Source organism: Gossypium hirsutum, chromosome A05, assembly GCF_007990345.1.
Source record: "Gossypium hirsutum isolate 1008001.06 chromosome A05, Gossypium_hirsutum_v2.1, whole genome shotgun sequence".
In the NCBI taxonomy this organism is placed as follows: Eukaryota; Viridiplantae; Streptophyta; class Magnoliopsida; order Malvales; family Malvaceae; genus Gossypium; species Gossypium hirsutum.
The window spans coordinates 102,670,861-102,686,575 of NC_053428.1; the positions used below are offsets into that span (position 1 = coordinate 102,670,861).

At 32.1% G+C, this 15,715-nt stretch overlaps 1 protein-coding gene across 1 annotated transcript; it reads right to left on the reverse strand.

Annotated features, from left to right (window-relative positions):
* Positions 1-2,877: 2,877 nt before the first annotated feature.
* Positions 2,878-6,591, reverse strand: LOC107960374 (uncharacterized). The gene is made up of 3 exons (XM_016896709.2): positions 6,029-6,591; positions 5,323-5,476; positions 2,878-4,716 (listed from the first exon to the last, which is right to left on the reverse strand). The coding sequence occupies exons 2-3, from the start codon at positions 5,468-5,470 to the stop codon at positions 3,410-3,412; spliced, it is 1,455 nt and encodes a 484-aa protein (XP_016752198.2). The 5' UTR covers positions 5,471-5,476; positions 6,029-6,591; the 3' UTR covers positions 2,878-3,409.
* Positions 6,592-15,715: the final 9,124 nt, after the last annotated feature.

Below are 15,715 nucleotides of genomic sequence, written 5' to 3' on the forward strand. Positions count from 1 at the left end.
CTTAATCCCACTAACATTGGACTTTATGTTATACACCATAAATTTAACAACAAAATTCCTAAATTGTATTGCCATTGCTTCCAAAAATAACCCGTTCGATAAATTATGTATTTGTACATAGATATTTGCAAAAAAATAGTGGTACTTGTAATGGATCCTCTCCTTCATCCAATCTACAGGTTGTAAGTATATGATTATTAAAAGTCAATGATCCCTCAATAATAACCCTTTCTATATCAATTTTATAATAGAAATGAAATAAATATAGTCTCTCTCCTAGATTTGTGATAACCATTCCACTAATAAGGTGCCAAACATTCACAAGAGTGTTTCACACGGATTGAAAGTGCATTATATTAGCTATTAGAAAGCATCCCACCAAGCAATTTTCATAGGTAACATATGCAACCTTTTCCCCCAAGTCGATCTACCAAGGTTTTAAGGCCTGCTAAGTTATCTTTTATGATTAGATCATAAATTGTTTAGTTAGGGGCGAAGGCAAAAAAAATTAGGAGGTGCCAGGATCGAATTATAAATTCTTGAGGGCAACAAGGTAATTTTATCACTATTCTAATTTATAATTTTATAATTTTCAAAGGACCTTAGAAGCAACGCATTGCATTCGTCCCTGCATGTGGTAAAACGAAAGAGACGAAAAGAAAAGAAGAGAATAAAAAAAATGGATTTAGAGAAAAGATAAACGTGCTATGAAAGCAAACAGATAGAAAAATGTGGTATAAGAGCAAATTTAAAACATACATATCTTAGATAATTTTATGAAACATTGATTATATCTAATACTTTTAAATATTTAATTTAATTCTAATTAATTCTTTCTATGTATTAATGGTAAATGAGTAGTGATTAAGGAATCAATATTCTTTGTGATACCTTATCTTTTCCTTAGATTAGCATTTCACACCAAAATCAATATAATTGAGTGCCAACACAAAAATCAATTGTTGATGAAATTCATGAGAATTTCATTCTTCTTTATACATACTTGAAATTTGGTTTGATATCATAACTTTATTTATTTATTTATTTTAATCATAAAATAATTTTGAAATTTCAATAAAAAAAGAAAATTAAATTTGGGTGTTAAACTAAAATTTGAGCAAATTATATTTTATCAACTGAATTTAATTAGACGAAGAACTCCTTTTGTTTTAGTTTGAAAGGAAAAGCACTATTATAAAAGTTTCTTAACATAGAAATAAGTACCAATCAGTTGATGGCATATTTTTCAAAAGACAAAGGAATATGGGATGTGTTGGTTAAGTTGGAAAATTAGGTTTAATCAATCAATATGAAATAAGACTTTAAAAATACTTGCTTCTTAAGGATGCCTTGATTTATTATGGTTTTAGGCTTTTTGCCAACCACAACTCTCAATATCAATTTGTTGAGATGCTAAACATAATAATCCCATAACCCCATTCATTTTATTTTCTCATAAAATATTTAGTAGAGTTTTTAGGCTTCACAAAAATAAAAAAAGTCAAAGATATTGATAAGTGTCTTATAAGATATAGTAAAATATTAAAATATATATTTAAAAAAAAAGACACATAAGAATTTTTTAAGGGTACTTATGGAATAAAAACATGACACTTTCCGTGCCCTAAATACTATCAAAAAATACAAATCATTTAAATCTAGGTGGTAGGGTAGAAAAACTCCGCAAATGATTCAAGTTGATGCCAAATGTCATTTTTTAATTGGAATGATATTTGATAGACTACCTATGGAATTTTTAAATTTATAAGCAGAGTAAGGGGGCTAACAAGTGTCCTAGGGGTATAATAAGATATTAAAATAATAAGTTTTTTTTAAAAAAGACACATGACAATTTTTTAAGGTTGCTTGTAAAATAAAAAAAAGTACACAATCAGTACACTACCAATAAATTTTTTAGACTCCACAAGCAGAATTAGGGTGTTGATAAGTGTCCTATAAGAGTATAGTACATATTAAAAATATATATTTTAAAAAATAGACACATGACAAAATTTTAAAATTGTTTGTGGAATAAAAAAATACAATGAATGTGTACCAAATACAGACCATTTTATTACACCAAGTAACATTATTTTAAACCCACTTATGGAGTTTTTTTATTCCAGTATATAAGATAATAATCCTTAAATCTATATGTTAACTTGAATTACTATTTAATAATAAAATTAATCTTGACATATTCTAAATCCTTTTTCTGATCTTTATGTTTTTTTTTAACTGGTTTAATTTTTTTTATGTTACTAGTGTAATAAAATTAAGGACTTTATTTATTGAAAAATATTTTGTATATTGAAAATATTTGGTATATTGTCAATGTTACTCCTTTATAAACTAAAATATAGAGAGTAGTTAAAGATTTTATATCACCAACCCCATGATTATGACCATTATTTTAGTGCCAAGGATGAAGATCATCAGTGGGGATCTTACTTTGTTGGAAGTAATGTAGAGGAGATTTTGGTGCTATTAACCATTTTCAAATCGGTTGGACTTATCACTTTTTATTCAAGGTATACAGTAGTAGACTCACTGGAACAATTAATTCCCGATTCAAACTATTTTAATGTCTGGTGTTGGCCAATGTCTACCACTAATAATACATGTACTGAGTACTGACAGTCTGGCAGACATAAATTAGATTTTAAAAAAAAAAAAAAACCATGTCTTGCTGGCCACATTCAGGATAACCTAGGCTATTCATGAACTGTTTCCTATTTTAATCACACGTCTGCAGTATTTTTCTTAATCAGAAGTTAAACACTTCTTTTGTACCAAAAATGAAGCCACCATTGAACAAAGAAGAGAGCAAATACATCATACTTGCAAAAAGACCAAATTTTAGATCAAATCGAGAGCTGCTGAGATTTTGGAGTGTCACCACTCGTATGCTTTTATATTATTTCCAACATCCATGATCCTGGTTAAGAGAAAAAAAGAAAAACACAGGAATCATGTCTTGGCAGTACAAGTGCTTGCAGATTGCATACAGAAGGCAATATTCCATGAGAGTTTCTTCGATGCACTCACAGATGCTAACCTCATCCCACAAAACTGCCCCGCTATACAATTATTCTCATCTGCTCCATGCAGAAATTCTCACCGGAGATGTCCTTTATTTTTAAAAAGCTGGTTTTCGATCACAATGAGGATCCTTACCATCTCACCAAACCTTCAATGGCTCTAACAAGCCAACTTGAATTTTAAAGATTCAAGAGAAATCAGTAAAACGAATTTATATCACACTTCTGCCAGCCTTGCAGCATTCTTGAGAACTTGCTGGAGGTAAGCACTTATATTGAAACATAACATGGCTTAATAAATCCATTCCTCAAACTATCAAGTACTATGATTGGAAGGCTCACAAATTTCTCCACCATCAATGAATTCGTCACTCTAGACTGGGTTGATTTGCATCCATCGCCGTCTCAGGCAGACCATGGGAATCAACCTGCTCCCCCTGATACTCGTATGATGTGCATGAGTCATCCTGGACATCATTATAATCATCCTCATTATTCCCCTTAACCCTAGTCACAAGCTGAAAATCACTGCAACTGTAATCATCAATGAACTTTTCCCCATGGAGTCTTGAAATTTCATCGATATCTCCCTCATCTTCTTCCTCAGTGATACCTTTACAAAAATCATCAGCAGCATTTTCAGAAGAATCAACCCCATGCTCGTTGTCATAATCATTCTCAATGTCCTCATGGCAATCTTCTTCATCGTTGTTTTCATAATGTGCAGCAGTTTCATGACCAGTTGGAGATTCCACGACAGAGTCGTCATCCCCCGCTGGAATTCCACACTCAGCTGTCTGCCACTCATCATCATCACTGTCAATATGTAAAGGGTAAATTCGGTTCTGCTCGACACGTTTTCTGAGCATAAACACATTGAAATAATAACTGATAGCTTCCTTCTTAGTACGGGAAGGGAGAGCCACAGGGAGATGACCCCAAAAATTCTTGCCCAATGAGAAGGGGTTAGAAAGGACAACATTATCAAATGCTAGCTCTTCCTCTTCTGTCCATTCTTTTGCAACTTCCTCCCCCATATCACAGAAACCCAACTCCCTGAATATTTCCAACGCAAGATTCCCCTTTAGTTTCTCTCTTGCTTTTGTCACATGTTGTCCAATGCAACTGATAGAACCACGATCGAGGCAGTCACAATCAATTCCATGGCTCGCATCTTCAAAGCAAAACATTGAAGTTGCTTCAGAATCAGGCATTGGAATGACACAAGTACCCATCATCTTCTTCCCATAATCATCATCAACCATGAGGCCTGCACATGATGATCTAAGGGCAACTTGAGGATCTGATGTATCAAGATAATCCAAGGAGCTCTTCATATCCTGTTGGCTCCATTCAGGAATATCAGCTTGATACTCTGGTCCAACAGAAACTTTTTTAGGAGAAAGAAGAGATGAATAGATTTCATCAGAATGAAGAAAAGCCTGGACTTGGTTCCCGGATGCAAAATACTCCGGAAACAGTGGAAGATGAACTGCCACATTTGACTCTGCATCTGCATCCATGCCATTGCCATTTACCCACCAAAAATGAGGAACACAAGCAGAAGCACCACTTTCGTATTCCTTATTGGTGCCACGATGAACATTGTTGCATTGATCTTCAGCAAACCTACCTTCATCTTGGCACCCAGTGTAAATGTCCTCCCATTTACCTTCTTCAAATTGGAATTCTATCAGTTATAGAAACTTGCTGAAAATTTTAATTTGATTAGCTAAGTATGGTCACAAGGCTGATATGCACAGTTAGATGTGATAAAAGGAACATGTGCAGGTAAATAGTTTGCATACAAGATAGATAAAGTTAAAAGACATGGATGCCAAAATGCTTCTATAAAGAGCTATCCAACTATATTATCATTTATAGTAAAACAATTTTTTTTCCAAAGAGAATTTTCAACATGTCCAACGCACATAGAATTAGAGTGTTCCAACTCTATAATAATGAAGCATCACAAGCAAGTTCATTAAGTGAACCTTCCACACATTTAATCAATGAACTAAAATAATGTCCACCTTTCTTTTGACAACTGAAACATACCTACTCATCCATGCTTATTTACTTGCACAGTATCTTAAGTCCACTACTTGGATATTGAGTTGACAAAAGAAACCTTATCTAAGTTGACATGATAATATCAAGTTCACTATCAAGAGTCACAAACTCAAGCGACTTGGTACATGAAGTTCTAGAGGCAAAGGCCCAAGCAAGAATATCTAATCTAGTTATGCAGAAAGATTAAACATCATTGTATTTGTAGTACCAGGAATTTGATGGTTTTGAAAAGCGTTGTTGGGATGAACATCATTGACATCAACAAAGGAAGCAATGTGGACAGTATCATCACATTGCCTCATATGCTTACAGGCAACCTCTTGAGAGTCATCGGTGTAAGGACGTTTATGAATCATTTTAGTCTGCAAGTGAAAAGTGGGTCACATGTAAAAGAATAAAAAAAATCATATACTTAAGGATTAGTACGGAAGGATTCAGCTTTTCTAGATCTTTCAAGGAATGTAACTTAGGTTGAACAAACAGAAGAACAAGGATTCCCATGATTGTTAAGAGCTAATTAATTCGATTAGATTGTATGCAATCGATCAGGGAAAATCCAAATTTACACCTCAGAGAACTTTTATTTTTAACCCTCTCATAAGTTTTTCTTTTATATTTTTCTAACCCTTAGACTTCAAGATTAACATATACCATTTTATGTATTTTTCCCTCTTTTGATAACCATCTCAAAAACAATATCGAATTTTAAAAAGAAGAATTAACATTCAAATATTAACTAATAATTAATTAGCATACTTCATCACTATAGATTCAACTATCAGAGTAGCCACTAAGGCACTAACCCATGGCTTAAAAATCATGAAAGCAATAACATTTAAATAAACTAATAGAATAGAAGTTCTAAAACTTAAAAAAGAAACAAGTATATGTCCTATAAAATGAGCTGTTCTTACCTGAGAATTTGTTGACCAATAAAATAAGAAAATTAAAAGAACCAATAAAAATTAAAGAATTAGAAAAATGAACTTATGCTTCTAAAAATATTAAACACTGATTTACAAGAAATAATAGAATTATAAGCTGGAAAAAAATGGAATTTAAAAAATTTTACTATTTTAAATATTTTACACGGCCGAAAAATAACACGAAACAGAGAAAACCTTTTTTATAAAAGAATTCTTATAAAGTTGCGGTATCTAAGGAAAATCCCCAAAAAATTAGACTGACCCAGAAGAAATCGAGTCAAGAAAAATCAAAATCCAAGCTCAAATTTTATAAATCAAGAAACCCATTCAAAATATCGAAGAATCTTCAAAAACCCTAACCCTAAAATCGCATTCGAAAAACGGGAAAAGGAAAAAATTAGGATTAAAAGAAAGAGGAAAAACGGAATCGAAACAGATACGAATCAAATCGAAGAAGAGACAAAAAAATTTATAAGGAGAATTTGGATCGAAAATTAGAGATGATTTTGATTAAGGATTGCAAAATGGGTAAAGTTAGGGCAAGGTATTTTTTAGGAATCTGATTGATGATTTAAAGATTGTAGTTTACCAAAAGAGGTAAGGATCTGTTTGAAAATTACGGGACGTGCCACTTTGAGATTCGGGGATCTAAGAGGACTGATAAGGGAAAATGAATTTGTCCTACTGATTTGATGTAAGAAATTTAGGATTGATCCTCTGCTTGCTTGCCACGTGGTTTTATACTTTTATTCCTTTTTGGCACGTGCAAAATGTGTTTATGAGATGTTTATTCTGGTTAAAATATTTCGAAGTACAATTGGAATTTAATTCTACTACTTTTATTTTAAGAATTTAGTTATTTTAATTTTTAGATTTAAAAATATAAATTTAATTATTTATATCATTAAAAGTCTTTTATAAAATTTCGATTCATTAAAATGCCATGTTTTGTTACAAGGTTATAATGTCTTTTTTTTTAATTTCAAAATAAAGGTGTTTATAAGTTGGATTGGGCTTAATCTTGATATTAACATACGTTATACTTGCCTAAACCCGGCCTGTATTGAAATATAGGCCTAAAATTTTATTCAAATCCACTCATATTTGTAAATGATAAACTCGAACTAATTTTAAGCTTGCTCATTATTTTTAATTTTGTTGGAAAATATTTATATTATTTTAAGGGTTAAATATAAAATTAGTACCTGAATTTATCTACTTCTCCCAATTTCGTACCTGAACTAGTTTGGTACTTTTTTTTACACCATTAAGTTTGAGACAAATGGCAAAATAGGATTGTGACATGTGGCATAATGACATCATGATGATGCATTTTCTTTTTTTCTTTTTACTGTTTATTCCCTTTTTCTTTTAATCTTTCCTTTTCTCGTTTTTCCCATTTCTTTTATTCTTTCCCATTTCTATTTTTTTTCTTCTTATTCTCTACCTCTCTATCCCATCCCTAGCTGCCGCCAACATGCACTACAAGCGCACTTCAACGTTGTCATCGACGCTTGTTCTCTAATCAACTTTTTCCTCTTACTATTTCATTTCCTCTAATTTGTTTTTTACAGACAACTCCTTGAAATCTTGTTGGGATTCTCTTCCGCCAATCACCTTACTTCCACCCTACTGCCGTCACTGATCAGAGAAGCACCAAATGATCTATAATGACCCTATACGGAAAGTGCATTCCCCAGACTCTATTCCCGTAAATCAAACTCGTAAATATTTTTAATAAATATTTACGAAGCTAGTTGTGTAGTTAATTAGGTTTCGGTTAAGTGAAAAGCTATTATATAGCAAGTGATGAGAATTGAGTATGGTATGAAATGATGTATTCATGAGTTGAGTATTGAATGGCTAATGCCATTATACAAATAATTGTGGTTTGATATGTGAATAACTATTTATATAGCAATTGTGTGAATTAGGGATATTGTTTAACAAATGAAATATGATAGCATATGATAGTCACAATACTAGACATTAATCTGTGATTAAAATTCAATTTTTGCATATTATATTATCTTGTCTTTAAATATTCAAATTATAGAAATACCACTGAGTTTTACTCAGCGTACAGTTTTATTTTTCTGTGCTCAGGTTAGGTACTTCACTTTTGATCGCCGATTCAGCATCCAACAACGATCCCGAACTCAAGTGTGGCGATGTTTATCTTTTGTGTCGGCATGTACCTAGAATGTCTAAATGATAATTATTTTGTGGATGGATTGTAAATAAGATTATAAAAGTAATGTTAGTTTGGCATATACATATAAATATGTGTTTGTGTTTGAAGCCATATTATGGCATGGTAAATTGAACCAAATCTAGATAGGTGCATGTGAATTTAAGTAGATGCTTAAGTGTTTATGAATTAGGCAAAATGGATTGAATTTGGTAGGTTTATAATTTGAATTAAAATGATGCTTTGATTGTAATAGCCTGATTTTCAGTGGTGTCAGAAATTGTGGTTCGAAACCACTAAAATCTGACAAGTGAGTTAAAAATCTATTATTTGATATTGATGAGTCAAGTGTGAATTTTAGAAATATTCTTAAATTAGTGAATTTTGTGATTGAAAAGAATTTATTAGAAAAATTGGGCCAAAAACGAGGTATCGAGACCTTGAATTCATAAACCGAGCCATAATATTTTTAGAAATATTTATGGAGTGTTATTGAGTTAATATTAAAATTTTGTTAGAAAATTTTAATGTTTGGGTAGTCAATTAAATAATAAGGATTAAATTAAAAATTGTGTAAAAGGTGCTAGAAGGATTAAATAGCTCATTTTTCAAACAAGGAAGGATTTAAAGAACAAAATAGCCCAAGCGAGATATTTTGGGCGGTATGGGTAGAGAAAAATCAGGAAATTTAAGAAACAATGTCAAAATTGGAATTTTAGAAAAAATTAATAAATAAAAATCTAATTAAAAGAGAAATCTAGACATTTTCTACAAAATGGACAGGCAAAACGCCATGGGAGAGAACTCTTAAGCTGGTGTTTCATAATTTTGCTTCATATCAAGAATCCGAGAATAAACGAGGAAAAAGAAAAGTTGTTGAATAGTCCCTGAATTTCTATAGCTTCTACAAATTAACCAAGTAAGTTCATATGCCTGAACTTTTGTGATTACTTGTTAATGTGAGAATGATATAATGTATTACTTCATATATTTCTATTGAATTATGAAATTGAAATAACATAAAACTCGAATTGAAAGTTCAAAATTAAGGGATACGCAGGATTGAGTACGTATGTTCAATGACAAGTGATGAATTGACGAATAAGATCATGGTTAATCCATGGCAAAGTTATGACACTAGGTATGGTATTGTCCATACTGAGCTATGACATGTAGGTATGGTATTTCCCATACCGAGTTGTGAAACATAGGTATGACATTGTCCATATTGAGTTATAAAACATAGGTATGGTATTATCCATACCGAGCTATAATACGCAGATATGGCATTTCTTATACCGAGTTTTGAAACGTAGGCATGGTATTGTCCATATTGAGCTATGAAACGTAGATATGGTATTAACCATACTGAGTTATGAATTGTGGCACTAAGCAAACGATGTGCTCAAATCCGTAAGCCATCCCTTAATTTGACATGTGTGGGTAAGTGACAGATGAGGCTAAGTGTTGAATTATGAATTGATATTTGGGTATTGAGCTCAACTAAATGAATTCATTGTGTGAAATTGTGGATGACATGAGATATGTGTATAATACTTATTTATTGAATTGCTATGGTATTTTGGTAAGATTTATGTTTTAGGCCAATGAACTTACTAAGCTTTGTTAAGCTTACTGTGTGTGTTAATTGTTTCTATAGGTTTACGAGATATCAGTGGATCAAATCATTGCATCAGGACACACTATCCAGAGTTCCACTGGTAGATTCTGAAAACATCTTATGGTTTATATGGCATGTATAGGGTAAAGTTTGAAAGATATGATTTGGTAATTTTAATATGTTGATGTTTGAATACTTATGTTTAGAAGTTGAACTTGGTAAGGTAATGAATGGAGTTATTTTGGTAAACTTAAGTAAAGAAATATTATATCATAAAGTAGATGAAAACCTTGTGTTTTGGGTTGATTTGGTTGCTTGATTTGGACATATTTTTGTGTTGGTAGGTTGTTTTTAGGATTGCTTATAAATAGGGTGAGAAATGTGGTCTTAAAATGGCCTAATTTTGTCCACACGGGTAGATACACGGGCGTGTGTCTAGGCCGTGTGTGACACACAGCTTGCCCCATGGGCATGTGTTGTGGCCTTGTGTCCCTTGCATCTTGAATTTTAACTTCAAATTGACCACACGAGCAGAGACACGGCTGTGTGTCTCAGCCATGTAGAGGACACGGTCTTAGGATATGGGCATGTGCCCAGGTCGTGTGAAGTCTGCACCTTAAATTCAAAAATTAAATTCACCACACGGCCTAGTACACGGGTGTGTGACTTGGCCATATGATCTCAATTTGTTCATGATATACAAGTTAGAGAGTTACCGGGGTCAGTACACGGGTGTGTGTAACCACACGGCCTACCCACACGAGCGTGTCCCTAGGCCACACGGACGTGTGAGCCTTGAGTGTATGAAAAATTTTATAGTTCAACGGAAATTTCTCTGAGTCTCCGAATGAGTTCTAATTTGTTTCTAAAATTCATATTGGGCCTCAGGGTCCACTTAATGGACGATTTAAATATTTTTTATTATGAATAGTAAGTTTGATTCGATTTAACTGTACTTATTCAGAAATTCTCGATAATACTCTGTAACCCTGTTCCAGATATGGATATGGGTTGAGGGTGTTACATTTATTGGTATGAGAGCTTCGGTTTAGCCGATTCTCAGAACGAATGAGATGTGTAAAGTGTCTAGAAATACATGCCATATAAATCTGTGATAGTGTGATGTGAATGATCCGATCTAATCTTTGTTTTTCTTATAGTTTGTAAAGATATCAGATAAACCTGAACATGCTGAACAGGATGAAGTTAATAGTACAATGCAAACATCTGAGCATGAGACAATCAGTAGTGTCCCAATTTATGAATCAATGGTTTAATGAGATAATGTTAAAAGCAATACTCAAGTACTTGATTAAAAGTTACTTATGATGAATGGAGATGGAATTCATAAAGGTATGAATAAATGTTTATATTGATTATGGTGATGGTAAATGTTATGTTATACGTGTGAATATAAGAAAATTAAAATTTAAGGCTTTACAACCTTCACACCCTCACCTGTATGTCTTATATAATAGAATTCACAAGATTTACATTGATTAAGTTCACAAGTGTGAAAGCGAAGAATTTAATGGTTGCATGATTAATAATATGGTCAGAACTGAGAATAGGTTAGTAAGTAAAGACGGTTTTAAAAAAGATATCAAATTTTTTTGAAGATAAATTGGGATATATATAATGTCTCTATTAAGGAAGAAGTTATTTACGAGTAATCAATTTATTCAGGTATGGTATTTAAAGAATGGGTTAACCGAAATTTCTTCTGAATTGATTTCTTTAGTGATTGGGATAATGTGAGATTAATGATGACTTTAGTAGTCAGTGGAATAGTGTTGAAATTGCAAAAATATCTAAATGCAACTGTTATAGTCGGGTATCTTATAGCGATCTCTTCTGGGTATTCTATATGTTCTTTTATCCTCAGAAGTATGCACAACTGTTTATTTTCAAATGTGAATCTTATCATATAGAAAGTCAGGTTAATCTTAATGTTAGATGGAAGTATTGTTAGTCCGATTGATTCATGATCAACGTTGCTCTATTTTTCTTTGGCTTTATAATCTATTATGTGAAGACTTAATGATCAGACTCATATGAAGCTATTTTCTACTTTTACTAGGTGATGTTCTGAATTACTTATATGTAATTTACATTATTTTTATCACATCTGTTTCTAGTGTGTCTGAGTGATATTCTTTTTCTGGATTTTCTCTGAGATATCATCGATCTTTTATCATTTAATGTGGTTTTTATTCTCGGAAATTCAGTATAGCTTCACATCTTGGATATCATTATCACAGTTTTCTTGTCATTCTTATGGTTTATCATATCTATCAAACATGGTTCATCAATAAAAGATATTTATGGGTTGGAGATGGAATATATATATTATTGTTATAAATCCTGGTTCGATCATGAGAGTTTGGTGATAAATATCTCAGATTATAGAAATTGTATTACTGTATTGATTGTTATTGGAATTACTTCTGGTTTTACTCTCCTACTTTGGAGAGCACTATTGAGGATGAGATATTGTTTAATCTATACGGTTCAAACATTGGTTTTATTATAGCACAATGGTTTTAGTCTGTTTGATGGTTGTGACTTTGGTATAGTTCAAAGCTTCAATGGTTATAATTGAAATGAACTTGGTGTAATTTTATTCTAACTTTCGTGAAAGGATTGATATCAGTAAAAGTGTAGATGGAGGAAGAGTAAGTTTAAACTAGTATATTGGTTTTCACTTTTTGGGTAATCTTGGTTAGTGTCAACAAGTTAATAACGGGATGTTATATTTCGTTTGAGTTAATGCAGTTTGTGGCAATTTTTAGTTGGTATTCTAAGAGAAATATGATATATGGTATACCTGGATTGTCTTGACAACAAGAAAAATAGATTATTTTGAAAAGTTATCATCTAATAGATAAAATTGACTCAGTTATTCTAATCGGAGTGGGTTATTTATTTAAAAGGTTAATTGAGTTATACGCATTTGAGTTTATCATCAGGTTCGAGAATAAATTTTGTGTGTTCAATTGACTTACCATTAGAGTAAGGGATACATATTCTGGTAGACATGATATAGAAGTATATCTATCAGTTCAGCTTTAATCGGGAAATGTTATTATGGGATAAAATCGTTCTGAGTGTTGAAGTTATCGCATTTGTCTAAAATGATATTGCTGTATATGTTCCAAGAAAAGGGGAATAGATATCAGTTAAAAGATTTTAGATGCAGACATGTTAGAAGCATTGGTTAAAGTTTGATAATCTGGATATCTCGATTATGGTTCGATAGAAGATTTCTGGGAATTTTTTGATAATTGTATTGCTAATGATAAAGTTGTGACATGAGGATGTTGTGGTCGTTTAGCTAAATTTCATATAATATCAAGTTCTAATGTGACTTCTGATACGAATTTTGAATCAAAATGAGTTATGATGGATTTATATGTGGTATATCATTGAGAAGAAAATAGAAAGACTTGATTCGACTAGGTGAGAAATTTCGAGGACGAAATTTCCTAAAGGGGGGAGAGTTGTAATAGTCCGCTTTTCAGTGGTGTCAGAAATTGTGGTTCGAGACCACTAAAATCTGACAAGTGAATTAAAAATATATTATTTGAAATTGATGAGTCAAGTGTGAATTTTAGAAATATTCTTGAATTAGTGAATTTTGTGATTGCAAAGAATTTATTAGAAAAATTTGGCCAAAAATGAGTTATTGAGACCTCGAATTCATAAACCGAGCCATAATATTTTTAGAAATATTTATAGAGTGTTATTGAGTTAATATTAAAATTTTGTTAGAAAATTTTAATGTTTGGGTTGTAAATTAAATAAAAATGACTAAATTAAAAATGGTGTAAAAGTTGCTAGAAGGATTAAATAGCTTAATTATCAAACAAAAAAGGACTTAAAGAGCACAATAGCCCAAGGGAGATATTTTGGGCAGCATGGGCAGAGAAAAATCTGGAAATTTAAGAAACAAAGACAAAATTGGAATTTTAGAAAAGATTAATAGATAAAAATCTAATTAAAAGAGAAATCTAGACCCTTTCTTCAAAATGGCCAGCCAAAACGCCATGGGAGAGAGCTCTTAAGTTGGGTTTTCATAATTTTGCTTCATATCAAGAATCTGAGAATAAAACGAGGAAAAAGAAAAGTTGCTGAATAGTCCCTGAATTTCTATAGCTTTTGCAAGTTAACCAGGTAAGTTCATATGGCTACACTTTTGTGATTAATTGTTAATGTGAGAATGATATAATGTATTACTTCATATATTTCTATTGAATTATGAAGTTAAAATAATTTAAAAATTGAATTGAAAGTTCAAAATTAAGGGATACGCAGGATTGAGTACGTATGTTTAGTGACAAGTGATGAATTGACGGATAAGACCATGGTTAATCCATGGCAAAGTTATGACACATAGGTATAGTATTGTCCATAGTGAGCTATGACACGTAGGTATAGTATTATCCATACCGAGCTATAATACGTAGGTATGATATTTCCCATATTGAGTTGTGAAACGTAGGTATAATATTGTCCATACTGAGCTATGAAACATATGTATGGTATTATCCATACCGAGGTATAATACGTAGTTATGGTATTTCTCATACCAAGTTATGAAACGTAGGTATGGTATTGTCCATACTGAGCTATGAAACGTAGGTATGGTATTAACCATACTGAGTTGTGAATCGTGGTACTGAGCAAACGATGTTGTAACACCTTTAACCCATATCCGTCGTCGAAACAGGGTTTCAGAGCATTACAGATCACCTAAAAAATTTTAATTAAATACTTACCGATTCAATGCATCATATAAATAAATATATTACCATTCAATCAATAGCTTGGCACTTGTATAAGCATCAAACAGCAACATTGTTAGTATACTAGTACATATTTCATATAAATTCAACATTGATATACTTATTTTCTCGACATGTCACTCTTGAGTTTAATAATTGTCTTTACCTACATAATTTTCTTGTATCAATATATCAAAGATAATCATATATGTACATGTCATGAAACATATCATTCTCTTACCGTTTCTTCATAAGTATATATCATTCATTTCATTATATCAATATTTCATACTCCATCATATCTATATATTTTATGTATATTTATTCCGGTAATAGTTTATATCAAACTTAACATAAATTATATTCCATGTACTTATTCTTATTTCGTTTATCTATCTTCATTATTATTTCATACAACTATTTTGTACATATATTTCCATATGACCAGTTCTTGTAAACATTTCACACAACCATTTTATATAACCATTCGTCATCTGATACATATTACCTGAATATCAATTATTCAACAGATGTCATAGCGTCTCCCATCCACGGTCTAATTTATCTTTGACATGATGCCATAGTGTCTTTCAACTATAGTCTTACTCATTTTCTGTCATGTTGCCATGGAATCTTTCAACCATGGTCTTATTCTTTTCATGTCACGTTGCCATGGTATCTTTCAACCATGGTCTTATTCTTTTCATGTCACGTTGCCATGGTATCTTTCAACCATGGTCTTACACATTTCATATCATGTTGCCATGGTATCTTTCAACCATGGTCTTACACATTTCATTTCAGAGAGCACACTCCCGCAAACCTCATCCTTACAGCGGGATTATCAGTCCAGGCTAAATCCCTTGTAATATAAACTCATAGAGTATTGTCGGGATTACCAGTCCAGGCTAAATCCCCTGCAACCACAATTACTCTAATGAGCTTGGATCTGAATTACCAGTTCAGGCTAAATTCAGACCCTAATTTGGATTACCCGTCCGGGCTAAATCCATTTTACACATATTCTTCGGGAGGGCTATATCAGGATAGGATCACCCGTCGGGGCTAGATCCTTTTTT

Bases quoted from the DNA above. Each gene is read 5' to 3' on its own strand.
- LOC107960374 (XM_016896709.2), bottom strand. From the start codon at position 5,470: ATGATTCATAAACGTCCTTACACCGATGACTCTCAAGAGGTTGCCTGT. The intron at 4,717-5,322 runs GTACTACAAATA...TCCAATTTGAAG, and splicing joins TCAAAACCATCAAATTCCTG to AAGGTAAATGGGAGGACATT.